The sequence below is a fragment of the Melozone crissalis genome, unplaced genomic scaffold (genome assembly GCF_028551555.1).
Source record: "Melozone crissalis strain CALT ecotype California unplaced genomic scaffold, PUWL_Pcris_2 ptg000014l_1, whole genome shotgun sequence".
In the NCBI taxonomy this organism is placed as follows: domain Eukaryota; kingdom Metazoa; phylum Chordata; class Aves; order Passeriformes; family Passerellidae; genus Melozone; species Melozone crissalis.
In genome coordinates this window covers 14,973,760-15,001,241 of record NW_026535792.1, presented here as the reverse complement: position 1 = coordinate 15,001,241, position 27,482 = coordinate 14,973,760, and the positions used below count along the sequence as shown (strand labels likewise).

Below are 27,482 nucleotides of genomic sequence, written 5' to 3'. Positions count from 1 at the left end.
ATAAAGAAAAAAAAAATCAAAGGCTCTGTTTTTGGTAAACTGAAGTACAAAATACTAATAAGTAACTTTTGAAACATTGTACTTGTACAACATGTATTTTTAAGTAAGTATCAAGTTTAAGAATTTATCTTCCTTTTGAATGGAAAAATGAAAAAAAAATTAAATAATGGCATTCTAGAATATCCCCTTTTTCCCAGTGCTATTATATTTTACTTTGCTATAACATCACCTCTTTGCATGAAGGGATACTCTGAAATATGGACTTTGCTGAGGGTACTTATTATAATTAAGGAAGTTGATGGCAGTAAAAGCAAAACAGTTAAAAATGTATTAAAGGCATAATTCCATAGTATTAAAATAATAAAGCAGCCTCTCTGTAAATTAAATTGAGCCAGGATGAAACCTTTAGTTTTTCATCAGTATTTCTGTGGAACCACACAAAAATAAAGGGAGTGGAATACAGCTGTATTGGTGAGAGTAATGTTTTATGGAGTTCAGATGCACCAAGTCTGTTTGGTTTCCTGGTGAGTGTGGAAACAAATCTGCAACAAGTGACAGATCTTAAAAGCCACGTGCCTGCCTTTTAGATAGAGGTAGATAAAGCTAAAAAGGTGATTTAAATGGTTGACTCAAATGCTTTTGGGATATTTGCATCCACCCTGAAGAGCTAATACTTAAACAGCCATAGCTTTCTGAAAACTGTAAAGAAAAAACTGATTTCAAAGGCACAAATAACAGGAATGTATGTGGTTGCTGTATTTCAGATGGAACTGGATGTGACCAAAATGCAACACTTTCATTATGCCTATTTAATGGTGATGTTGAATTAAATAACTCTGCCTTAAAGTTATCTGGTATTGTTAATGGATAAATTTATCTGTTATATAAATCCTCAAAGTACTAAATGATGATGTTTAAATTGCAAGATCACATTTTTTGAAGTACTGTCCCAACCCATATTATTGTCTTGGCATTCCTCAAATATTCTTTGATAAGCTAACTCATCTTTCTGAATTATTATAGTATTAGAATAGCACCATAACTTTTCTAGATAGATTCCTAGGTTTTTTTCTAGTGGGAAAAGGAACTGAAGGAAATGAAGTTATAGATACTAATTATATCTATGTAGATTTTAATATATCTCTTATGTAAACATCTATAAGAGATATATTTGCTTGTGTATTTGTTGTGTAACATGCATGACCTGCTAGAGAAGCCTTACTTCTCTCTGCAGCAAGTGGGAGTGTGTGTCTGACACACAGTTCCAAAAATTAAAGGTTTCAAATTCGTGATGAACTAAAATTATTCTTCCATGTGTGAAAACCTATTTATCCAACACCCATTGGGTCCTTTTATAGCTGTGTGATAGCGACAGAGTGCAAAGCTTGCTCAAACAGCTTAAATTTAACCAATTTCCTTTCCCTTCTAACTGCATGTCAGGTTCAATAAAACCTGTTTTCCTTGCAGCCAGCAGCAATCTCAGGGGCAGCTGAGTGTTTGCAGGAGGCTGGAGCTGGGTGCCAGGGCTTGCCAGGCTCACAGCAGGCAGGGGCTCTGCTGCTAAGGGAAATGGCCACCTTAGACTTGTATTCCTGTGGAAGAGAATCTCAAGCAACCAAGAGATGTTATATTGCTTCTTACTGTGAAGACCTATTTATTGTAGTTTCATTTTTTCCTCCAATAGCATTGAAATTTGGAATTCACACATTGTGTCAAAAGTACTGACCCCTCACCTTGGAGGAAGTCCCCAAATCCTGTCTCACCTTTCACTTACACCCCCAAGTCACCCATCACTGTATAGAGGCTTAAAAGGCTCCTCTAGGGATTTGCTATGGCAGATAATATTTTTTCCATAGTCCAGAAAAAGTAGATTTTGTCTGACCCTTATGCAACATTTCTGACTGCACAATACACTTTACAATCATTGTTCAATCCATTTCAAAACACTGAATTATTGCAGACAGAAAGGAATAATTCCATATATTGGCATTTTAGGTAGAATCAGTTTTATTCCTAAGGTAGTATTTAAATTGATATCAGGGGCCAAATGCATAAGATTTTCTTTAGTGGATTTCCAGTGAATAATCTTTTCCAAAGTATACCAGTAAATAGAGATAAGAAGGAAATTTATTTCAGTTGGCTGGTTTTTATGAGCATTTTGACCAGAAAAATGCTAGTTAGACCTGGAGAACTCGCAGTAGGTGATGATTTTGCATGTCAGCTGTGCAAGGCCAGGTTCTGCTAATATGGATATGTACAATTGTGACCTCAGGAGATTTCACACAGCTGCCCCCAGTGTCTGCTCCATTGCTGAATTCCACCCACATGGCTCCCCACTGTTACAGCAGCGCTGCCTCATGTTATGCTTAGAGGGATCTGTTATCATCTAGTGCAAGTCAGTACAGAAAGCAGCCTTGTTATTGAGATAAAAGCCTTACCCAGGAAATTGCAAGATGCCAAGAAGCGTACAAATTAGCAAGAGAGAGAAAGATCACCAGGCTTTGGAGTAGCCACCACAGTCAGCAGAAACTCACTCTGCAAAGCATTGGAAAACTTGGCATAATCCATTCTAAGACAGACTGAAAATTCTACCAGAGCTCTGGATGGATTGAGATTGTCTCAGAGTGGCTGAATGTGTTTTAATTGAATGCCATATATTCTTTATGCATGATAATGTTAAAATATAATATACTTTTTCCTTACTCCTGTATCTCTTTCCCTTATTCCTATACATCCTATACTTTTCCCTTATTCTCAGTAAATTAGGAGATACAATAATCATAAGAAGATGCTAAAATTTGCGCCTATTATGGAATTAAATTCAAAGTTGATGCCCCTGCATAGCTATCACTGGAGCTTTGTGTGCTTGAGGGGTACTTTTTCATTATTTGAAACTGATCTCTTGGAGCAGAGCAGTCACGAGAATAAGCCATAAAATTTCATTGCCTTAATTTTGGAGTCTCATCTTATTCTGCTGAATACAAATATTCTGCTTCTGTGCTTCCCCCTGTTTAAAGGGCCTTAAAATAAAGTTCTGGTTTTGGTGGCTTTTTCTCTATAGCAGGTTTAGCACTGCAAGACTGATATTTGTCCTAACTCTCACATCTGTATGGATGCAGCACCACAGGTTTAGTATCACTCTTTGAGCTGGGAAATTAAACCCTAAAGGATGATTAAGCCACATCAACAATACAAGATAATTAAATATGTGATTACACATTTTTATTTCTGCTGCAGGAAATAGCTAATCTTTTAAACTATATTTTTAACTATAAAAGCTGGGATATATGCTCATGAATACCATCTCTGCAGTGCCATACTGCCACTGTCTTTAGCATTTGTCTGTTCTACTTTTAATTTCTATTGGTGGGTGCCAGTTATAGAGCATTTTTAGAATGGCTTTTCAAGGAAATTATTGAATTTTAAGAGCTCATTAGATTAAACCAAACTGAAAAATTACTATATACCATGAAAAAATGTGCAAGAACATAATTCAGAATGAAAAATCTTTTAAAAGTAGGAAAAATAGTTAAATCATCTCAAAAACCCCTCTATCACAAAACAGAAGATTTTCAAGCCCATAGAAAAGTAATTGCAAAGATCTCACTCTCAGGTGAGGAAATCAAACATCCCAAATGTACTTGTTGGTGTTGATGTGGTTTAACAGATACTCCATTGCACACCATCTCTCATTTGTTGGTGGTTTCAGGGTGAGGAGATGGCTGGCTAGATGCTGTTCCTGTCTCCAGTGCATCCACAGTTCATGTTCTACTGAGAATGCACCCTGCACACTGACAACATTTTGCTGTAGCTCAGTAGCAGCTCAGGACAGGCTGCTCCATTTTAAGAGCATTGCCTGTGGATACAGGGATGTGTATTTGCAGTATCTAATTCACTGCAGCCATTGTAGCTTTGGGCAGAATTTCTGCAAAACTGCAAATGAAACAACCCTGACATACAGAAGTGAGCATTTGTTATCTCACAACTTTAATTTCTCAGTCTGCTGTCAGCTGTTAAACTAATAAAACCAGGATAATGATGATTCATAATGGACATAATATTTTCTTTGTTTGCCTATTCAGTGATTTTTTGTGACTACCTCAGATTCACAGTGGACACTTTAGAAGAAGCAGAGAATGATAAGAGATTTTATTTTTTGTCTTAGCTACGCAGGAAGACCCTAGTGGCTACTCTTGAGATAACTGCAAAGGCATGTATTTTAATGCCATCTATTTTTAGATGCTGTTCATTTTCACCTCCCCCACACATTTCCCTCACTTCTTTAAGAATCATTCTTGCTCTGCTTCCCATGCAAATCTCTTGCTGTTTTCTAAGTCTCTATTTCAATTATGTTAAGCATATTAAAATAATATTTAGATGATTAATTGAAGCTCTGAAACACTCAGTAGCACCAAATCTAGAGCTGTCTTTAGTTGTTTTTCCTCCTGGCCTACACCAACTGTGCCTTTAAAAAAATGAGAGGCAGGTGGTATTGATGCCTAAAGAGGCTGCCTGGAACAGAGGCTAGACAATGTTAAAGGAATAAAGTAGGGATTTATTAAAAGGCCTTTAAAGGGTACACCTTGGGCAGTACAAGAACTCAGCTGTGGCTCTACCCAAGATGGACTCTGAGTCAGGAGTTTTCACACTTTTATAAGTTTCAGTCCATTTACATATTGGGGTTCCTTGTCCAATTACAGCTTCAGGGACTTATGAAGTCCCATCCTCCCAGTTTGCTCTCCTCAATTTGCTGTTGTTTACACTTTTTGGGCCCAAAGCTGCAATGCTGTCCTTGCTTCTTGGGGTAGAAAAGGATTATTTTGTCAGACTAAACTGTGAACAGAACTTGCTGAGTGTTGAGCTTGCACTGAGGAAGAGATATGCATGCAAATGACTGTGTTTGTAGGGATTTACTGCCATGCAGATCTAACATCCTGGACATAAAAGGACTGGTTTGATTATGTCCTAATAATGGAAGTTTCTGTCCTAGGCCTTTCCCCTCCCTGAAACAATGTGTTGGTGTTTTATAGAGTGTTTTTGTTTTAAATTCAAAAGTCTCAGAGAAAAGAAATAGACATTTTTAACAGACCTGGCTAAGAAGTTCGATGGCAGGCTGTGCCAGCCTGAGACAACTTCAGCAACATTGAGATGGCACTGGGAGTGTCACAACATGACCCTAACTTAATCATGTTGTGGTAGTCCTCACTGTTGGACTCTTTCCTTCCCTAGCACTGGGAGGTCAGTGTCACCCCTCTGTGCAAAGGAGACCAGCATGCCCCTTCCTCCTGTGCTGTGTGCCCTGCTCCCTTCCCTTTGTTAGAGACTCTGCTCCTTCCAAAATGCCATGTCACATGCTCAGTCTGCTGTCACTGACACTGCTGGATTAGGGCTCCTCTGAGAGCTGGGATCCCAGTTCCACCTGCTTTTAGAGGAGCTGGCAGTCACCCTGCACTCTAGAGCTCTGCATAATCGATTCTCATGGTCTGGAGAGTCACTGAAAAATGAAGTTAATGCAGTTTGGCCTTGGGGAATCAAAAGGCTACAGACACAGTCACAGCAGGCTCATGTTCTGTTATCAGCTTATTAAAAATTCCAGTTCCCACTCTAGGATCAGTCATAATTCCTCTGGACCAACTTAGCAGATGGGAGCCTATTAAGTCTTCTGTAATGAAAGCCTACTGAGAAATACTATTAGTTTAATATTAAAAATTGTTTTGAATGAATTGAAGTTAGATTCTTTTCCACTTATCTTTATTGGAGAAGAGACTGGTATAATTAGCATAAAGCCCTGCAATCATGAATTTTCTGATGGAGTTCTGTTGAAAAATACTGTTATCTCAGTTACAGATGCACTGAGTAAGTAGATGAATGTAGCAGATCTAAACATATGACTGTGTTAAGAGGGTTGGGTGTTGTTTTTTCTTTTTTGCAGCATTTCTGGATGATAAATGTATAGGGCTAACATATGGAACAGCTTCAGTCAGCAGTGCATCCATGGCACAGCTCAGCAGAGAGAAGCAGAGGTGTGGGCTGTACGTGCTATGATCTCCCCTGGCAGTAAATTGAGTGCCAGTGCTTATAACTTCCATCTGAACATGACTTATAAAGAGTAAAGCCAGTTTAATAGCAGTGAGATTGCAGGGGATATCTGCAGAAAATAGGAGGTATTGAACCAGGGGAAGCAAAACTAGAGCATCAATTTTGTCAAAACTGACAAAGGGTGGAGATATCTGAAGTGTGGGAGAAAGACTGAGGAGTAAATGGAAAAACAAACGTGGGGAGGAGAAGGCACAGGAAAGAGGCGTTGCAAAACAAAGTGAATATATCAAATTCAGGCCAGTAGAAATCTTTGATTCACCTGTAAGTTGGAACAGCAGGGCTCAAAAATCATTTGGCTGTACATAAGCATGCAAAAGAGTACTTGCTGCCAAAAGAACCTCACTCACTGTGAGGTGTTCTGAGAACCTCAGACCACTGTGCATGTTAAATGTAAGTAACTTGTTTTGCTCCCACTAAAATGCTATTCAGTTTGTGAATCAAGCAGAGATGCAATGCAGTTCTTTAACCACCAGCAGCAGTATGATACTGGGTATTTCACCACATTTATAATTGTTTACCATTGTCCATTTTTAAAGCTAATTTAATTGGTCTCTTTTACTGGGAAGACAGTAAAAGATCTTTCTACACAGGTGAAAAGATGTAGAAGTGTTAAGGTTGACAAAACCCTCACTACAGCTGTCTGGGATTAGGTGCAGCAAACTCGGGAGAAAGCTAATGAGTATAATGAGCACTGATTAGAATAAATTCCAGCTGTAACCCAGTAGTTCTGTTTCTGAGAGCAGAAGAAATTGGTTCCCCTATGTATACTCCTTTTTACTCTCACATGGAAATGCAGCATGTGTTTCCTGGAGATTGATTTTCCTTTCAACATTCAGCTGAGCCAGGGGAAAATTAAGAAAAATAAAGTAAAACCATTATTGAAAGAAAAGCATTTTTACTGAGAATCCTGTGTAACTGATCCCTTATTCACTGATCCTGCCAACACTGATGGAAGTTTAGCGATGCACTGTACAACTGAAGTCAGGGTTTGTCTCAGCAAGATAAAATTACTGAATCCCAAGGAAGGTAAACAGGGATCCAGCACTGATCCATGTTCCCAGGAACACTTCATGCCAAGTGCAGCCAGAAATGGAAAAATGTGCTTGGAGTGATGCAGAAGTTTGACCTAACTCCCTGCTACCAAGGAGGGAGGTGAGATACAAGGAGTAGGAGGGAGTCTTACACCAAGCAAAGATGATCTGTAGGCTCAACTGGAGCCTTTATGGATAAAGTGCCTCTGGATCCAGCAAATCATTACTCCTCTCTTCAACACTGAGAAATATAAGATAGAACTCCAGTATTTTCTCCAATTTCTAATTTTTTAAGATACCTATGATGTTAGAAGGTTACAGTGACTGATGTGAATATCAGCTAAAGTACTAACCCATGCAATCAGGGACTCAGAAGGCTGCGTGCAGTAGTCTGAGTAGCAGAATACATAGTAAAAATTTTGTATCTTTTGCATTTCTAAAAGAAAAAAAAAGTCAAAATTCTGGTTTTTTTATATTTAAAATCTTGAGGATTAATGTCTCTGTAGGCGAGAAGACAGAAGAGTTCAGACCTGTGGCCATAAGGAACGTTCTGCTTGACATGAAACAGCTTAAAATATTCAGATTATGCTAGACCTAATCTGTGACTAAAGCATTTTGCTAGGAAGCTTGAGAGATATTTTGATACAGGGGAAGAAAGCTAGGCTGCCCTGGCTGTTCTAATATTTGAGTTAAATACAGCTGTGTGTTTCCTTGACAGCAATGTATGTGCAGCTCCATAAAGAGCAGTTCTCAGACTGGTGTTTGAAAACTCAGCTCAGTAATTCTGATGTGTTGGTACAGTTGGAGAAGTTACATTTTGTACTTCAAGATGCTGTAATCAGTGCACATTCAGTCTGCAATTCATAGGCTGAAAATAATAAATTCTGCCTTTTTATTTCAGTACTTTGTTACCTTAAGAGTAGTGCCTGAGAAGATTGCAAAGTAGGCCAACTAGAATTGTAATTATTGTGCAGAAATTGCTTTGTAACTTCAGTTTCCATAGCATTAAGATCAGCATTGCCTCTCACCAAAAATCCAGCTCATTTTGCCTCAGTTCCAGCATGCAGGGGTAAAGTACTGTCCTCAATCATCATTCAGGCTGAATTAACTGAAAACCCATTTCCCATGTCCCAGTATATCAGTGCTAGTCATGCTTGAGAGAAATTATTTTCTCTATTTCTTACCAGTGCTAGGCATGCTTGAGAGGAATTATTTTCTCTATTTCTTACCCCCTATGCTCTAAAAAAATTGCCACAATTTTTTAAAGTTTTTCCCACACAGTGCAGATGCTGCACATTAGCAGGTCCCTGTGGGGCAGGACTGCAGTGCCCACCTGACACCCCTCAGGCTGGCAGTTCCCACAGCTGAGGGAGCTCCACTCACCAGCCACCCCTCCCTCCCTCCCCAGGCTCCTGCCCTGCCTTTTGGCTCTCAGATCACATCCAGGTGGCTTCCTGCAGTGTGTTCTACAATATCTACAGTGCCCTGGATTTTCCTGCAGGAAAGCAACATCTTTGAGAATTCACCACTGGAATTTATAAAGGGCTATCACTGCAGAGATACCACTTATGGCAATTTTAGGGCTGGATATCAAATAAAGAGCCTTAGATGTGGGTGGAAAAACTCCATTATACTGGCTAAAGAAAAGGGTTCTCATCTCCATATGCCTTAGGAAAATCTGAGTCATGGGTTTCAAACTGTGCTTGTTACAGGATCTGTGTTTCTGAATTTTCAGCCACACTGTTGTGACTTATGTGCAGGGTCAACTGCGCTGTAAATATTTAAGTATTATTTAATATGAATAATATTTCCACTAGAAGATTGAGGCCATTGCAGATGAGAACTTTCTTTCAATAAGAGGCACTTAATTTGCTCTGTTGTTGAAAAACAAAATTGGTTGTACCAGATGAGATCTGTAGTTTTCTTGCAGTGCCATTCAAAATTATTATAGCCCTCCATCCTAACTCATTTTGGACATGCTTGTGTAGTGCTCTCATGCCTGAAATGGTCATACAAGCAATTTTTCTTGCCCGTGGGCAGTTTTTTGCAGCCTGTACAGAGCATTGCTGTGTTGTGGCTTAGATTACTATTACTACTTAGGTTACTATTTTAATCCAATAAATTTTGTTTATACTGCAGTATAGAAACATCCTTAGATTGCAGTAAGAGCTGACTAAATCAAACTTTGACTAAATTAGACTCAGACTAACCCTAGTGGATGGATGGCTTGGTGTTCTGACTTTTATAACTGACTCCAAAGTAAAAAAGTATCATTATTATTAAAGGGATAGTGGACATTCAGATTGCATTGAGAAAATCTTGCTAGTCTGGAAGTTCTTCCAATAGTGAGGAGGGGCAAGTAATCACAGAGAGGTTTTCCTTCACTGATCTTCTCCTTTAAAACTTCTCTTCAGATACACTATTTAATTTAAAGCTTTATTCTGTCAGGACTAATTCTGCAAGATAACAATAACTAAAAAGGGCTCCATATGATGGGTTCCTTTCATACCTCCTCCTGTGACTAACATCATCTCTCCTTTCTACCTCAGAATCTAGAGCCCATGTTTCAGGGATAGATTTGCCACATGATATCTTTGCCATAATCTACAGATACATCAGATCCCTGGATTTCTCACAAACTCAGGATTTTGAGTTTCTTGTGGTATCAGAATTTCTACAGGGATATTGATAAGTTTACAGTGACAGGATTTATTTTCCAAGTTCACAATGCCTAAGAAATTACTCCCTACATTGCTTCTCTAATCCTCTAGCTCCATGTTGGTTTTATTGCCCAAGCCTTTGGACACTGATTAAATCAAAATGTTCTTGCAGTTGTGTGGTCCAGGTGAGGAGTCTGATCTCACTTCATGCCAATGAAGTAACTGCGCAGGTCAAGTTTATCACAAGGATACAGCAATAAAACACAGAGAAACACAAATACTAAAAGTAGATTATTTCCCCCTTCCAAATCATGCAGCAGACCACATTTGTCAAGCCTGTCTAGAATTAGCTATTTTAAGTATTTTTATATAGTTGATATAACCCCTACTTATTTAGAATCCAGTATTTAGACCAAAAAAAGCATAGTTTAAAGTAGCACAAGTGTTAAGCAGGAAGAATTAGTGAGCTTTTACTGTATATGTGTGTTTTACCTGGAACATAGATTAGACACTGAAAAAACAGAGGGATCTGGATAGATTGGAGCACTGGGCCAGGATTAATTTAAGGCTAAATGCCAGGTTCTGCTCTGGGGTGCTGGCTGGCAGCAGTTCAGGACTCAGCAAAGTGCTCTGGCAGCACAGAGAGCAAAGCATGTCCTGGGCTCTGCCAAACAGTGACCAGCTGGGCAGTAGAGAGGATTGTCCTGCTGCACAGGACTGTCCTGAGCACTGGCGCAGCCTCACCTGGTGCTGTGGGCACTTCTGGACTCCATCTCTTAAGAAAGATGAGAAGATCCTCCTGTGTGTGCACAGAAAGGCAGCAGAGCTGGTGAAAGGGCTGCAAGGAAATGTCCTTTGAGGCATGGCAAAGGACTTAGGGCCTCTCTGGTTTGTGGAAAGGGGCTGAGGTGACTTCATTGCCCTCTACAGCATCCTCCAGAGGAGGAGTGGGCAGGGAAGTGCTGAACTTCTCTCCACAGAAGGTATCCAGTGATAAGATGGTTGGGAATGGTTCAAAGCTGTATCATGACAGTCTGGATTCAAACTGGACATTAGGAAGCATTTCTTTACCAAGAGCATTGTCAGGTGCTGGAACAGTCCTCCAGTGGCAGTCAATGCCCAAGCCTGTCAGTGTTTTAAGAGGCATTTGGATGAGGGCCTTAAAGCATGCTTTAACTTGGTCAGCAGTAGGTGATTGTGGTAGGCCCTTTCCAACTGAAATGATTAATTCTAAAAGCAATATTTGATTTAACAATGGGAAATATTTCATGGCTTCCAGCTAGAAAGGGCTAATAAACCAGCAAGTGCTTTTTTATAAGTAACACTTTTAATACCAATACATTATCTTTTAGTGCACTATGTGACTGCCAAGTTAGCAGAATTATTTCCCTTTAGTTTTGGTAAGAGCAGGTCAGAGTCTAAATGTTTGCTTTCAGTACACGTTAAAGAAATGCCTAAGCTGAAAATTGAAAAGAGGTCCCGTTTACTGCATAGTGATCAAAGCATAACCCCTTACTGGCAAGAAAGAGAAATTGAAAACTAATTTCAAGGTTCAGGATTAATTCTCTGTCAAATTGACAGAAGAGAGCCTACACTAGAATACATTTAGCACAAATGTAGAACCTTCTCTTTATCTGTTCCTTTCAGAATGCAACTTATTACTCTGATTTCATGGTTCCATAGCATAAGCATTTTTAAAGTTAGCTGTCTGAATTTGGTCAAATATCTACAAACACAGGCTTTTTACCAAATGAATCTATCAGATTGCTTCCTATTAACATCACTGTTCTCTGCTGATGGCCTTTTCCTGAATGTTTTTCTATCTTCCCTGCAGTAATTGCTGGAAATGATTGTCATGTAAGGAGCTGGCTATGGCAAACAGGAAACATCAAAGCACTACAGCCAGCATGCTGGATCACAGAGCCAGAGCTTGCCCGACTTCATCTCACAACAGGGAGCCTGAAAATGAGGAAAGTGACCTTCCCATAGAAGATTATGCAGCAAAGGAGGCAGAACTAGCAACTGTCAGAGCAGGTAGTCCTACCCCTGTGGAACATGAGTGCAATGACCATAGTGGAGATGGCGACTCCAGCTCTGACTATGTAAACAACACTTCAGAGGAGGAGGACTACGATGAAGGCTTGCCAGAAGAGGAGGAGGGGATCACATACTACATCAGATACTGTCCAGAGGATGACAGTTACTTGGAAGGAATGGACTGCAATGGGGAGGAGTATGCTCCCCATGAGGAACACCATGTTGAAACAGATGAATGTCAGGAAGCTGTAGAAGAATGGGCTGAAGGCAAAATTCAGCACCAAGATGAAAACGAGGTGATGGACAGGCAAGAGTGGCAGGAAGGTCAAGATAATGGCATTCAGATTTTGGAGGATGAAGCATCATCTTTGGAGATCCAAGACCAAGAAGAAAACATTCAGTACTGTCAAAGTGAAGGTGACTATCAGGACTATTACCCAGCAGAGGCTAATGGAAATTCCCAGGGAATATCACCATACCATTCTAGAAAAGAGGATGCTGAGCTGGAAGAGCAGGAAGAGGACATTGACCAGATTGTAGCAGAAATCAAAATGAGTATGAGCATGAGCAGTATTAACAGTACAACAGAAATGAGTCCAGAGCACAGTGGGACTGAAAACATGGCACATGACTACAAAGAGACTTGTTCAAAGGGGGAAGCTGTTCACAGTGCTAGCAGGCACGAGGGGAGGCCAAAATCACTGAATATCCCATCTGCCTCTAAGCACAGTGCAGATGTGCATCGAGGTTTTAAAGCAAAGTCAAGATCCCCAGAGGACAGACAGAAGTGGCCACAGGAGCAGGTATGAGGTGCTTTTTTAACCAAACTGTCAGAGGCATTGTGCAAGAGTTACATTAGTTATTCCAAACAAAATTAGCAATATTTTTCTATCTATTAATATGTAAATGTATTAGCAGTATGTTAAATTTTACTGTAACTGCATTCACTTAATCACATTGTGTGTTTAGAAAGAGGTGCTAAATGTAATCAGCAGATGAAGAGATCTAGCAAAGAGGTTTTGCACAGAGAAGACACAATTCAAACAAAGGTATTCCAGATACATGGGGCAAAACCAGTTTCTTTACACTATTTTCATTCTGCAGTGACAGTCTGAAGAAACTTAAAACCGGGGTCAGCATGGAAATAGTAGCGTTTTTTTCCCATTACTTGCTCCTGTACTATTGCCTTAGTGGTTGATAATTTTCTGCTTTTGATAGAAAGTATTTCAAATCTAGATACTGTATATGTTAAAAAACCTTCAAGAAGTGCCTGCATATTGCAATGGGTTTTTTTTTACTAGCTGGACATATCTTGACCTTGACAAGGAGGAAGAAATAAGAGCTTTACACTTACCACAAATGCTGTTAAGCAGTTTTATCACAAGAATTATGTAGAAGTTAATTTAAACTGTGCATGATCTTTTCTTGTTCTAATGCTGAGTGCCAGAAAAAGAATCTAAGAATGAAGCTCAAGCTTTTCTAAAGAGAAAGAGGGGTGACTTTTTCCCCTGACATTTCAAATTGAACATGGTTGCTTCTTAGAGAGATATACCTCATTCCCTCATGCCATTTTAAAGCCTTGACTTTGCATCTCTAAAATTATATGCAGTTGAATATTAGTTATCTTCTGCAATGAACAGATCTACCTAAAAGAGGTAGAACGTAAAATGTTCTTGAATCATAAACTACTAAGGATAACTGAATTATTTTGCCTTATCTTTAATTAAAATGCTTTATTAAACTTCACATACATAAGTTTCCTGTTTCAGCTTTATCAACTCCGTAAATAGGATTTTCTATAATTAAGTGCCCCACAGTTAAACAATTTAGTCTAGGTGATTCCATTAAAATACATTAATTCCTCTGAAAAACAGTAAAAGGAAATCAAATGCTTAAGTATATGCTGATGAAACAGGTCGACCTTCATTATAATTGTGAACAAAAAAAGTCTTAGGGGGATATTTTCAGATTTCCCATATCTGCAGCAAGTTTTTAATATTCATTACTACATTCTATTTCCAGAAGTATAATTATAACCAAATTGTGCAACTTACTATATTCAGTGCCCTACTGCCAGCATAGAAGTCCCTTAGTGACTAAGCCTGCTGATGCTGAATGGTTTGAACAGCTACTAGGTGTTGGCTGGGAGCACAGAGGCTGAGGTAGCATGTTCTAGACTCAGTGATGGCCTTTCTCCCAGCAGCTGCTACTGGGAGTGTTGTTCCTTGCAAGTTCTCAAAGTATTTGCAGAACAAAACATGAATTCCTGAATAAGAAAGGATTCCTCAGTGCTTGACTAAGTGATTGTTGGGTTTTTCCACCCCACTGAACATTGCCCATTCAAGACAATATTCAAAACAGACCTTCATTTCAATAACTTTTTGTTGTTTTGAAACTTATTTATCAGAAGCTGAGCTGAACTGCATTTATCATTCTTAATAGACTGCCAACAGCTGAGGGCTGTGTAACACCTGGGTATTGATTTAACTGTCCCATCTGAAAAAAACCAAAAGTACCTAAATATTTCTGAATTGCCTGTCTGAGCTTTGATTGTTATTTTCTATCAGTCTTGGAGCAATACTATAATCTTATTTAATAAGGAGGGAAGCACTGCTGTGATAGGTAACCCCAGGCTGGATGAAGCCACTGAGCTTATACCACCACTTTTAATAGCAACCACGAACTCCTGTCTGAATGGACAGAGAGCACTGGACAGTACACAGAGTTTTATTCCTTCAAACATGGGGACAGGAAATTGGAGATACAGCAGTACAGGCTAAACTGGGTGTCAAGGCAAGCATTTCATTTATAAGAAAGGCAACAAGGCACAGCTGCTGTGGGCACTTCACTGAAGAGAAGAGCTCAAGCCTCCAAGGTAAAAAGTGTGAAGTGGTATTTCTTACAGAGATACAGAGGCTCACAAATGGTCGGGAGATAATCGTCCCTCTACCCACCCCAAGCCTTCAGGGATGTAAAATAAAGAATAAAAAACAAGTTCAATAACCTTTGGTAAGCATTACTTGAATGTGTGTGTCATGACAAAACTGATCTTACCTTGCTGTGTTCTCACCTACTGCAGATAATCATTCTCAGCTTTACCCACAAATCAAACTCATGGTGAGGGCATTAGAGTTGAGTACCTATTTCTGCCTGGGAGACAACTGTTCACTTTAAAAATTTAAAAGGTTTATTAAAACCTCAACAAAAATACAACAAAAGGACTAAATAAAGAAAAAAAACCCCAAAACTGCAGCAGTAGGAACTACCTTCCTGACTGCCTACTACATGACTGGCTCATCTCTAAGATGGATGCTCAGTCTTTTATACCCCTGGGGGCTGCATCAGCCAACCCTGGCCCCTCCCAAGGTCTGTCAGTCAGCTCTTCTGTGCTGTTTATCAGTGGAATTGCTTTCTTGTCACTTGATTGGAGGTCAGGTGTTGCCATGCCTCACCCCCCCAGCAATCTTTTCCCTTCCCAGCTGCCCCATACAAGGGGCACCTGTGCACCCCTTCTTTCTACCTGGCCTAGACAGCCCTGGCTGTCTGATGGCAACAATACAGGGGGGAAAAAGGATCTATGGGGAGAACAGAGAGCATCTAAACTATAATAACATACATCAATAAAGCTTCTCTTTGATATTCACACAATATTAATCTCTTAATTGCAAGAGCCAATCATCTCATTATCCATCTATAACATGCCCAAGTTACGTGTTTTCTTAGTAGCTCCTTAAAAGTCCTTAGCACAAGGTATGGTTGGATGTTTAGCATTAATGCTGGACCTCAAAGAATTGAGATAAAGTGTGGACAATTCTGTTTTTCTTCTGGGGCATTCAATTGGTTTAATATTTACTATGAAATATTTATTTATTTATATTTACTATGAAATGTCAAAGGGATGGATGGAATTAGAGCACTACCTAAATGAACCTGTCTCATTTGTGAAACCAAGATAGCCATAATTCTAACTACAATATTTAAACCAACTACAATAATTCAATTTCTTCCATAGTGAAAGGAAAAAAACCCAAGGCTATTGTTAGTAGATTTGCATGCTAAACTTACTGCTCACAGAGAAGCTGCATAGAAGAGCCTTGGTTTTGTCACCTTCTAAAAGAGCTGTTATTGTAAGTGTGCATCTCACAGTACAAAAGATCATGCTGAAAGGGATAATAGAGGCACACATACTGCATATAGAGCACTTTTTTGCCTCAGTTATCTTTAAATAAATGTAGATTTAAATGCTTCTATGTTAAATCAAGATATACTACATGTATGTCAGTTTTTGTAAACAATGAGCAAGCAGGAAGGTGCATTTGTTGTTTTATGCACATAGTATGCTATCCTTAGCTTTTTCATGTTTCTGCTCCTCTCCTGCCTCACATAGGTAGAATTACTGCTTATTTACATTTACATTCCATTAAAATACACAGCTATTAATTCTTAGCTCATGATAGGTGCTAACATTCTGTTTGCAAGACATTTGTTAAATAACAAGTAAACAAATGTGATTTTAAAGGTTCCTATTGCTGAGTTTGCCCCAGAAAACAGTCATTTTAAAAGAAACACCTAACAAAGAAAAACAAAGTAAGCATCTTGTTTGACTTTCAGTGTGGGCCAGTTTCCTATCTTAAATACAAGTGCTCAGGCTTCAAAACTTCAGGGATATATGAGCTTGGCTTGATTAGCCTTTATTTGTAAATACTTCTAGGGAAACACTAAAGGAGATGATTAGCACTAGACAAGTCTGAGGGAAACCTAGAATGTGAGAATGCTGAGAATGTGTCCTCTCCTACCTTATTCAAGCAAATCTTATTTACTACTAATAAAAGAAAATGTTTTTAACAGCACCAACACCTATCCCACCTCTAACCTTTTGAAGAAACAGGAGTTTGCCATGAAATTTGCCTCCTTTACAAAGGAGGACCTCAGAGGAAAGTCTGCTTTTCAATGATGCTGCCTGTGACACTGAATCCTACTGCTTCTCATTTCTCTACCATTCTTTCATAGCACTGGCATACCTTTGAGAACCTAACCAAATATGCTTGCACAGACTGCCCCAGTAGGGACATCACAAGCTCCTGCAGTGTCAGTCTGCTTGCACAACTTTCACAGAGGCCGTGTCCTTCTACTTCTTCAACATGGAACTCCAGAGACAGACTACAGATCCCTACAAAAATCTGTTAAAGAAAATTTAGCAAAGCCATTGTATGTTATCTCTTTTCCCCCTCCAAAAGCTTTGCACAGGTCAATGCTGCCACTGTGCTTCCCCTGCCTGTGCTGGTGGAGCTCAGTATTGACACAAATATTTATTTCCTTCTCTCAGCATGGGGACAGTGCTCTGCTGCTGCAGAATCCAAATCCAGGAGTCTTTTGTCTGTAAAAGATTTCACCTTTAGAACAGTGTGAAGAAACTAAAGTGATAGGCAGTTTGGAAAATGTGTTTCTTAGGAATGTCTTGCTGGAAGTCAGTCTGTGTATTATGGGATGCATTTGAGAACAGTTTGTAGAAAACACAAATGGGTGTAAATGAAGAGTATCAAAGAAGGTTTCTGCATTCTCCTTTGCGCCCTAGGCAGCTGTGGGGCAGAACTAATAAATATCTGTTACCAAGTGACAGTTCCCAAAGTTACCAAGTACTTAAAGTGCTAAGCTGTTGAAACAGTCTCAAACAAAACCAGTTTCTTTGTGCTAATTGGCCAAGTCACAGAGTTTTAGCAGTCTGCTGCTGACACCAGCAGACAGCAAAATCAATGTCTCCTGCCTAAAGATGCAGAAGTGACAAAGTCTTCTCAGGAAGTTTAAATCAGAAGGCAGCATGTGCTCCTAATTACATCTCCCTAAAAATTCAGCAGAGCTTTTTCTCTGAAACTCATCATGGTTCTCAATTTTAAATATATGCAAGGACAAAAGAAAAGGAAAAAAAAGGTTTTTTGAGGTGGTAAAAATAAATTGGAAGTTATATTAATGTCTACTGAAATTTGATAGAGTATTGAAATAATTTTTCTAGACCTTAGACCTCTCAACTTACTCTGACTCCTCTTTTCCCAAACTTGACTTGTTTACTTGGAATTACTCATCAGAATTTTATTTCTCTTCACTCCTGACGTGTATTAGCACCACCACTGAACTAACACATAAGGAATGGAGTCTTTTTTGAAAGAAGAGTGTGAAGTCTGACCTTTTTTCCTGTGATCAGATAGTCATTTCTTTCTTAAAGTCCTGCTTACTACTTGGGTGAATCTTTGCTTTGTGTATGTTCTCTTACCTGACAATTGTCACTACTGAGCTCTAATGTGCCTGCTTCATTAGCTGACTAAATTTTAGTCATAGGGAATCATTTGTCTAGAGGTGAGCATAAAGACTTGTTTTGCCTGCAGCTACATACTGTGTTTAAAGGTCAGAAGCCGAGGAGGTACATTCCCACTTAACATTCAGGCTGACCCTTTCAAATAATCCTTCCATTTGCACAATTGTTGATACAAGTTTTTATTTCTGAAGCTTTATAATGGAAGTGGCATTTTGGCCCTATTTTTATACATTTTAGAGAAACTAAGAAAAAAGGGAAAATGAAATATCCTAAGCCATAAAAATTGGTTCCAGAAATCACCTTGGTTTTCCAGATTCATAACACTGAAAATCTGGGCCATGAAAACTTTCTCAGTACTTAGAGGACATGGGCACTCTCCATGCTGGGTGCTGGTGTTGTGTGACTTGGGTCTGGTCTGGAAAAGAAATTCTGCCCCTGAGACTACTGGAACAGGAAAAAAGGAGTGTTCTGCAGTTTAAAATACTTAGTGTTTTCTTTGTGTATGATTTTATATTTTCTCTTTCACATTTCTTCTGAAGCCTGAGGTTGTACTGCCAGCATCCTGTAGATTTGTTTGGCCCACAAGGAAGGAGATGCCACAAAGTATCTCCTACAAACAGGATCCTACATTCTGTGCTAGAATTCTGTTTTTCAGATTAGAGATGCCCATTAGGGCTGTTTTGATTTTGTACAATACTGGGAATAAACACATTAAAAAATTCTGACTTTGCTTTGTGATTTATTTGGACATGATAGCATTTGACTTAATTTCATATGAAAAATTTGCGCTGACATAAAATAATTTATATTTAAATCAGTACTGTAACTGCTACTTAATGATAATTGAAATGCCTTATTATTTACACGAAAGTAGATACTTTATTATAATTAAACAGCTTAACATTTTTATGTGAAACTGATATTTGCTAAATTACAGTAGGAAATACCAACTGCTATATCACATTATAATATTTTGGTACCAGTAATGAATCCTGATTGTACATAAATAACTTCAGATAAGTAATGGATGTGAAATCCTTTCTTTTTTCCTGCAGATGTGCAATGGTTTAGAGCAGCCCAGGAAGCAGCAGCGTTCAGACCTCAATGGCCCCGTTGACAACAACAATCCCCCCGAGGTAGGTACCTGAGATTGCCAGTTGTGCTGCCTGCAGCCAGGCTTCCAGCAGGGACAGCAGCCCTCACACTGTCAGCCTTCTCCCTCTCTCACACACAAAACTAAGCTCCCTTTCTTTTTTTCTTTTCATGCACTGACAATAAATACCAAATCTGCCTACTCTGAAAAGGCTTCGAACCATACCCATAAATTTTTGCGGCCTCATTCATTTTATGTAACTGTCTATGGCATGTACTCAAGCCCAAATTTTTCTGATGACATGCAGAGTAGGGAGAACACTTCAGAAGTTCTCTTTTTGGGTTATTGGAGTGCAAAAGTGGCATCCAAAGGAAATTGTGTTCTGCTTCCATTCCTCCCCCACCCCTCCCAGTGTCAGTCCTGGCTTAGTCAGCTGTGAAGAGACACAGTGATAGACCTGCTCCTGTCACTGAAGACTGGAGCAAAGGAGACATCTGAGAATGCAGAATGAGTTGTGCTTGGGGCTAGACACAATGAAATGAAATTGAGACTTAAAAGCAGAAGTCTCTTATCTCTAAACCATAACATATTTAGCCTCTAGCCTGTTATATTAATGAAGAGGCACATTTCTAAAGCCTTTTCCCATAATGGAGAAATCAGCCTCTTTCCTGGAAATGGGAACAACTGAGGAGGCTGCCAAAAGACAAAGAATGGAAGGACTGTATCTCTTCTAGGGACAGCAGCCTAAGAAGAACACTGTTATGGCCCCTGCTAGGATTAAGTGTAATTCTATGTACTGAGCAGTCAGGGACAGTTCTTTTCATTCACTGGCCCAGAATCTTGCTTTGTAAAACATTGTTAAATGTTCTTATTGGAAATCTGGGCTATCACTAATAAGCAATGTGGTCTAATAGGCAACTGATTGTATTGGGAATTGCTGGTTTGTATTGTTCATTTGACAGCAGACTTCCTAGGCCATTTCATGATCTTCCTTCTGCCCCCCTTATTTTTTTGTTTGGTGGGATCTTAAAGTACTTTGGGACTCCTAAGTACAGAGCACTGTGTAACAGTTAGGTTGGGTTAATGACTGTGATGTGTTGTGTGCTGAACAGTGCCTATGTGACAGTGGTCACCTGTTTAAATGTAATAACAATTCACTTCATTGTGTGAAAGTTATTTTGTTACAGCTATACCATTTTTATTTCTCAACAGACAAAGAAAGTGTCTTCCTTTCCAAGTTTTGTTGATGGTAAGTTTGACATCATAATTAAAGTAGGATGAAGTGGAAGCAAATATTTTATTATATATAAAAGATCACAGTCCTAAAAACCAGCTGAGAAGTTTAAGTATGGAAGTATTTAACATTTTCACCCTCCTTATGGCAATGGGAGCCTAGTGGTGATAAAAAAGGAGGAGCAGGTAGAGCTCCCAGAAGGATTCAGGTGAAAATGAAGAACAGCTACAAATCTGGAAGATGTTAAAAAGGGTGTAACAGTGGAACCCAGGAGGAGGTTTATGAATGTGTAAGAGCACTGTGTTCTTCAGGGCCCATTATTAAACTCTGGGAACCTCTGCTGTCAGCACAAATGGAAGGGTTCTCCCATACTGACCAGACAATGATAATCCAACCTCTGTTCAGGAGAGCAAAGCTTTCACATGTTTCTTCAATCTCTTCTGCAGTGCTATTACAGGTATTCTGGTTGAAGAAAAATAAGTCAATTTATTAGCACAAGAAGGTGGACAGAAAGAAAAGAGGATTGTACTGAGAAACATTACCATCCTCTGATTAACAGACAGCTGAAGAACCTTTCACAGGGAAAATGCACACAGCTCTTCCTGCAAAGAAAATGACTGCACTGTAAAGTGAGAAAAGACAGTAGGACATTTTCAAGAATCTGATCCCTCAGATCTGCCATGAACACACATAATAGAAGCCTTAAAAGATTGTGAAAAACTTAATTTCTAATGCCATTCTCAACTCAGGGAAAACTTAATACAATTTAGAATAATATTAGGATATCCAACACATTTTTCTTTTATTCCCTGATCTCACCATCTTGACAAGCATTTTCTGTTTCAGTAATTTACTTAAAGAACTAGAACAAATTGAAAGTTCAAAGATTGCCCCTTCAGGTTGACACCTGAGGGATATCACATGGAACACTTGGCATGTACTGGCTAACAGGCCCTACATAGAGGTACCTTTAAACACATTCCCCAAGAGTGGCAGAGACAAGAAAGGAAGCTGATGCTTTGTAATAAGCATCTGCTGATTGCATGGTGGACAGGCACAAAGCAAGGCCAGCATGCACAGAACTTTAAAGCAGCCAAGACAATTCTCCCCTTGTAGTGCTGCAGATACAACTGCACATTTTAATTTTACTGGGATAAAAAGGTTATGTCTTTTTCTTTACATACCAGTCAGCTCACTACTCTGCTGGAAAGGGGTCAGGATACCCTTTACATAATATAATACAATACCTTTTTTTAGTTCAATCATTTTGGTTGCTCTGATTTTTTCTGTAGTGGCACAGTATGTGAGGATAAGCTGCCTATTAGGCTTTTTCTATTGCAGGTATTATATAGCATTGTCTAATACAAATAAATACATGGCTCACCAGGAGCTTATGATAGCTTACATGACTGCTCTCTGAACTCTGAGAAAAACACAGTTTTTATTATTAATTTGTATGTAGAGTCTCAAAAAGTACAGGACCCTTCTGCACATAAGAAAAGATTTTGCCAGCTAACACTGCTGCTGTTCCCTGAGCTTTGACAGCAATACCACTGCCATATTCTGTTTTATATTCCTACTCAGTTTTAAAGCACTTTCAGCATGACTCCTTAACTACAGCAGCTATATCTATACTTCTATTAATGCATAATATTTTTCATATGCCATGTAAGCAGAAAAAATATCTCTTAATCTATCATATCTAAATGTCCTTTACTTTTAGAATTATTTTAGTAGTAGTACCACCACTACATGCTCATAGGAGTAATTAGTTCTATGTTCAGTGGTTCTGTCTGTTCTGCATTTTGTCCTAGCACCATAAATCTTATTCCCTTACACAGTAACAAGCATGATGAAGTAAAGAAGTCAGAATATGGAAGTAGTAGATAGGCATTCTGGAAGGTGATCTATGCCCTGTGTCCATTTAGTCCTTATGAAAAATCTGCTGCAGTGCCACACATCCCAAGGTCTCAGTGACTTCTGATAGTTCAGCAGGAAACTGAGCTCTGTGCTCAGAGTGCAGTCTCTAAATATTGTCTGACTCCTTGGCTTATGTGATGTTAGGCAGATGTAAAAATGCATTCTTAACAGATAACTAATTCAGTCATGCTGAATTATTGATTTCTTTTTGATTGAGTTTTCTTTTTTCTTATTTTATGAATACAAACAGTAATTAAAAAATGTTTGGACGTAGTCTATTTAGTGTAGAATTATCTTTATACTTGTTACATTAATAGATCAGCAGAAAACCAAGTAATCTCTATTGCCATGACAAGTGCAGGAATTTGCAGTTAAATTTTTCAGAAATAGTTATCTAATGTTTAAGCACCAATATTCAACATAAAATTCCAATCTTTGCTCACATCAAACTAACCTTCACGTTTGAAACCTGTTCCTTCTTCCCTTCCTCATCAGTAAGCCTTTGCACACACTTGCAGTCAAGGGCATGCTTAAGTGCTCTGATGAGCTGGGACCTCAGCCAAGTCTGCATTTTTGCATTATTTAAAGCAGACAGAGATAAGGGAAGAAAACACCCAGGTGACCCAATTTGACCCTGGCAATTTTCAGCACCATTCCATCCTTCCGAGAGATGTCTTGTTTTACCTGACAGTTGTTTACATTGCCTTCATGATGGGAAATGTATGTTGGAAATGTTTTCTGCCCAACATGTCTTTTTTTTCCTCTGTTATCTACTCCTGTAAGCATTTTCTGCATGCTGCTGATTTATACATGATGTAGCTGACTGTTTCTACTATAATGATTCTGCAAAACAACATTTTTTAAAGCTCTGAAAAGACAACCAATGAAATCCAACCAAAAAAGCCCCAGTCTTTAAGAAATCCAAATAAATAACACTATGATTATAAAATTGTTTAACACTCTAGATTATTTTTCATACAAATTAGTTAAAAACACCATTGCTGTCACAAACAGCCAAGACATGAGAATAAATTGCTTTTTCCTTTGTAGCATACATAGGTTGCACAGACCCCAAAGATACCCTGGGCATTTTGCTTGATGTAGTAATGATTATATGAGAATTTGCACAAAGAATTGCAGTTTTACTTGTCTTCAGACACAAACATTTCAAGAAAATTAATCTAAATTACCTACTAAGGGAGTTTACTTAAACTGATTAAAACATGTGGGTAAGCCTATTTCAGAGTTAAAGCAATCTTGATTCAATTTAGCCTCATTTACTTAGCCCGAAGTGAATGAAAGAAAACAAAATTGAAGCTACTTTAATTTTGAGTGAGTGTGTTGAAGCAGGTATCTAATGAAGTTTTGCTACCTTAACATTAAATTCACGTCCTTAATTAATTTCCCTCTCTGCTACCCTTGAAACAAGATGTCAATATCATGCAACATGAGTATTATGTTGCATGCTGTAGAAGTACAGATGTATGAGACTAAATTCTAGACCTGAAAAGACAAATGAATAACACCATCAGAAAAGGCACCATACAAAACACACCATCCATCTGCTGAAAAATACAATGGTACAGAGATATTAGCACACAGAAGCAGTGATACAGGAACAGAGCTCTGGTGGAATTTTCATTCCCTTCGATTTCTTTTAGTGAATTAAGGCTGCAAGAACAAGGATTTTTTTTTGAGCTATTGAAAGACTTGGCCTTTATGAAGAGTTTCAGTGACTTCTAAATTACTGGCTTCTTAAGGATTTCTTTGAGGGTTTTCATACTTCTAGCGGAGATTATCAAGCTATTTTTTAATGCTTTCCCAATACTTCAAAAATTTTAAATTCCACAGAATTCTATTCTGAGTTATAATGAAGATCTAAGCCATCACTGGATTTGTACAGATGTGAGCTAAATCACATGTGTTCTGTGGTATATAATGAAGATGAAAACAATGGTGTTTGATAGCAAACCAGATCCCTCTCATTTGTACGAGCATTGTTAGTTAATGTCAGGTCTCTGAAGAGTACAGGACTGCTATAAATATATATCTACATGTTTGTATACCTTGAGTCCTGGATCACAAAGACTGTGGGTTTTTGCTGGGGGTTGAGATTTCTGGCAGGTGGATTTGAGATCTGCAGGGATGAATAAGTGTCAGCAACACTGCCTAAAGAGGAGAGTCACTCATTTTAATCATGTTTATATTCTGTTGGAAGACTTCTGCTAAATTAGAATGGGAATATGAAGGATAGGAAAGCTCACTGAAAGATGCATGTGTAAACCACTATTTCAGTACATTTAATCAGCATAGCATACCATATATTCTTTCCACATAATAATCGTCCACATTGACTTAATTATAAATAAATTGAACACCAAACAATAAGCCTTTTTTAAAATTAACATTCCCCTTCAGTGTCATTTTTCTCCTTACACAAGATTTTTATACTTAAAAAAAAAATGCATTAGAAGGTCATCAAGTGGATCTAGCTCAAAGCACATTTCTTTTATAAAACTATTGAGGCATAAAAAATGTTCAGTATAAAGAGATTTCAGCCAAACTCTGGAATGACTATTCCTTACTGTCAATCTAATCAAGTTGGATGTAAAGCTTAACAGCTGAATAAAGAGGATGGTGAGCACAGTCCCAGAATTAGAAGGGCTGTTCAAGCCTCAATATCTTTACTCAATTTCTCACCTCCCCACTCCTTAGAAAGGCAGTAACCATAAATGCCTCCTGTCAGTTCCAGGGCCTTGTGAACCTGAGGACCTCATCGATGGAATCATCTTTGCAGCCAATTACCTGGGCTCCACCCAGCTGCTGTCCGAGCGCAACCCCTCCAAAAACATCCGCATGATGCAGGCCCAGGAGGCAGTGAGCAGGGTCAAGGTAGGGCATCCTCCTGGCCTCTAGAATACTCTCTGACCCTTTAACAGCTGATCCCTCAGTGCTGCAGGATCTGCAGCCTCAAACCTCTCCTGAGGTGCAGTTAGGTAAGTATACATCAGTATTGTGAATACCATTAGTTTACAGTGCTTGCTGTTAAAAATTCATACAGCAAAATAGAAATTATTCTGGAGTCTATTCAAAATTCTTTGGAACCTGTTTAACAAATTCAAGAGAGACAAATTGCAGATTGCAATTAGAAAATATTCCAGTGGCAAAGCACTGGGGTATTTGTTTGACTGTGGTTTTACTCTTCTGTTATTACTTCCTTTAACTTAGTACAAATTGAGAAAGTCTCAATATTATTACTTATATTATTACTTTTTTAGGACAAGAATATTCATTGCTATTGTGTTTGGATTTGTTTTATTTACAGTGAATAATTTCTTTGTAATAATGTATCATAGACTGCTTCATAGAGCTCTGTAAAGAAAATAGTATTTTGATTAAGAATCTAAGTAGTAGATTTTTAGAAGTTACTTTACCTCTGCTGTAAATATCTTATCTGAATAAGCACACTGTTAAAGGCAGATTTAAATATTAGGAGATAAAGTATGTGCATAGTCAATGAAATATTTAATTGCTAAAATTTGCATGGTTTTGAAGAAAACAAGTTTGGAAAGGCCACTTACAAGAGATTGTCATGACTGATAATTGATTTAGCATTTAGAAAGAAGTGGAATGCAAGAAAGGTCCAGTTCTTTAAACTTTCCAAACCTTTCTGTTTCTATTTAGCATATTGTGATATCTCAAGTTACAGTAAGTAATTGTTGATTGCAGTTAACTCCCTAAAAACTGTTGTATGTATTAATACCAACCCCAATCTGTCAGGGCTACCTGTCTACTCTAGACAGTCATGGCAGGGGGCTTGAGCTGTGTTTTGTTCAACAGCTACATGTAGACGTGTGATCAACATGGAGACAAAACCTTGGGTTTAAGATGCATGTGCTGCCCTTTTTGACTGCTGTAAATTTGTCAGGATAAGTGTTGGGAGCAGCTGATAACAGACAACACTTTGGTACCAATTCTTTTGTAATCAATTGTGAATGTGCACAATGCCATGAAATCCAATTATGCTTGAGAACTGCATAAAGTATAAACAAATCTTTCTCTCTTGCATATCATTCCCCCACTGCTCCCAGTTTTTTAATTTTCAGCAGTCTGGATTCACAGTCCAAGTTTCCCTGACTTCCCACACTGTGTTTTCTCTTTCCCTTTGTGTACATCTGTCTGCATTCTTTTTTTTATGCTGCTCCTCAGAGGATGCAAAAGGCGGCTAAAATCAAGAAAAAAGCGGTGTGTAAACTGTTTTTCTTGAATGCTAATGTTTACTTACATTTCTGTTGTCCTTGTTTTCCATGGCGTGTCATGTCTTTCATTACAGATCCTCATAAAGTTGTCATTTTGGTTTCTTCTTTGGTCTGCAGTAGAATAGTGAATGGAGTAAAATGAACTCATTTTCTTCATTGTTCATTTGCTGGAGTGCCTGTCTGCTGCCCTTCTCCTGCTGAATACCTGTGATTTGTTTACTGCAGATGCACAGCCATTGTTATCTGGGAGATGTTTTTGAATGCAATGCTTATTTTGATTTTACTAACCAAAGCAGTAAGATGTTCTTCCTGTGCCTGTGACTTACTGTATATTTATCGTTATTGTTGATATTTAAAACCAAAATAAATTCGCCACATAGTAGCTGGAACAATTCATACAGGAAACATTGCACTGTTAAAAACAATACTTCAAATAACTAAATACAGATGACAAAAATATCACCATAAGGATGGAAGCAATACAAGTAGTATCTGCCAAAGTATGTGCTTGCTTTGTGTTTTGCTGGAAGATAATTAGAATAAAATTAATCTAAATGAATTATAGGCATAGCTAAGCCTTTATAACTCCAAAAAGGATTAGCAAATACATAATTCTCATCATGAGCCAGTGTCTGACCTGGAGACTGGTGCCTGCCTTTAGCCCAGGCTGAGACAATGTGTGGCTATTTTATTCTGAGGCTGCTGCCACAGGTGCTGCTCAGTACCAGCTGCAGTGGTCCCTGTGCCCAAGCAGCCTGCAGGAATCCATATGTTCCTGCTGGACTAGAGAACTAGGGCAGCACTTGGACAATGCTTCAGTGAGAGGTAGCAGCTGCTTT

The 27,482-nt window shown here is 38.6% G+C and overlaps 1 protein-coding gene across 2 annotated transcripts in view; it reads left to right on the top strand.

Annotated features, from left to right (window-relative positions):
* Window positions 1-27,482, top strand: part of APBA2 (amyloid beta precursor protein binding family A member 2) — an 80,093-nt gene that overhangs the window by 36,048 nt on the left and 16,563 nt on the right. Inside the window, exons 2-6 of one of the 2 annotated variants that reach the window (XM_054273029.1) lie at window positions 11,625-12,630; window positions 19,193-19,273; window positions 20,443-20,479; window positions 25,131-25,276; window positions 26,594-26,629. In XM_054273029.1, coding sequence (XP_054129004.1) covers window positions 11,662-12,630; window positions 19,193-19,273; window positions 20,443-20,479; window positions 25,131-25,276; window positions 26,594-26,629 — 1,269 coding nt within the window. In that variant the 5' untranslated portion in view covers window positions 11,625-11,661. The remainder of the gene's footprint in view (window positions 1-11,624; window positions 12,631-19,192; window positions 19,274-20,442; window positions 20,480-25,130; window positions 25,277-26,593; window positions 26,630-27,482) is intronic. The other variant, XM_054273030.1, reaches the window with a different exon arrangement.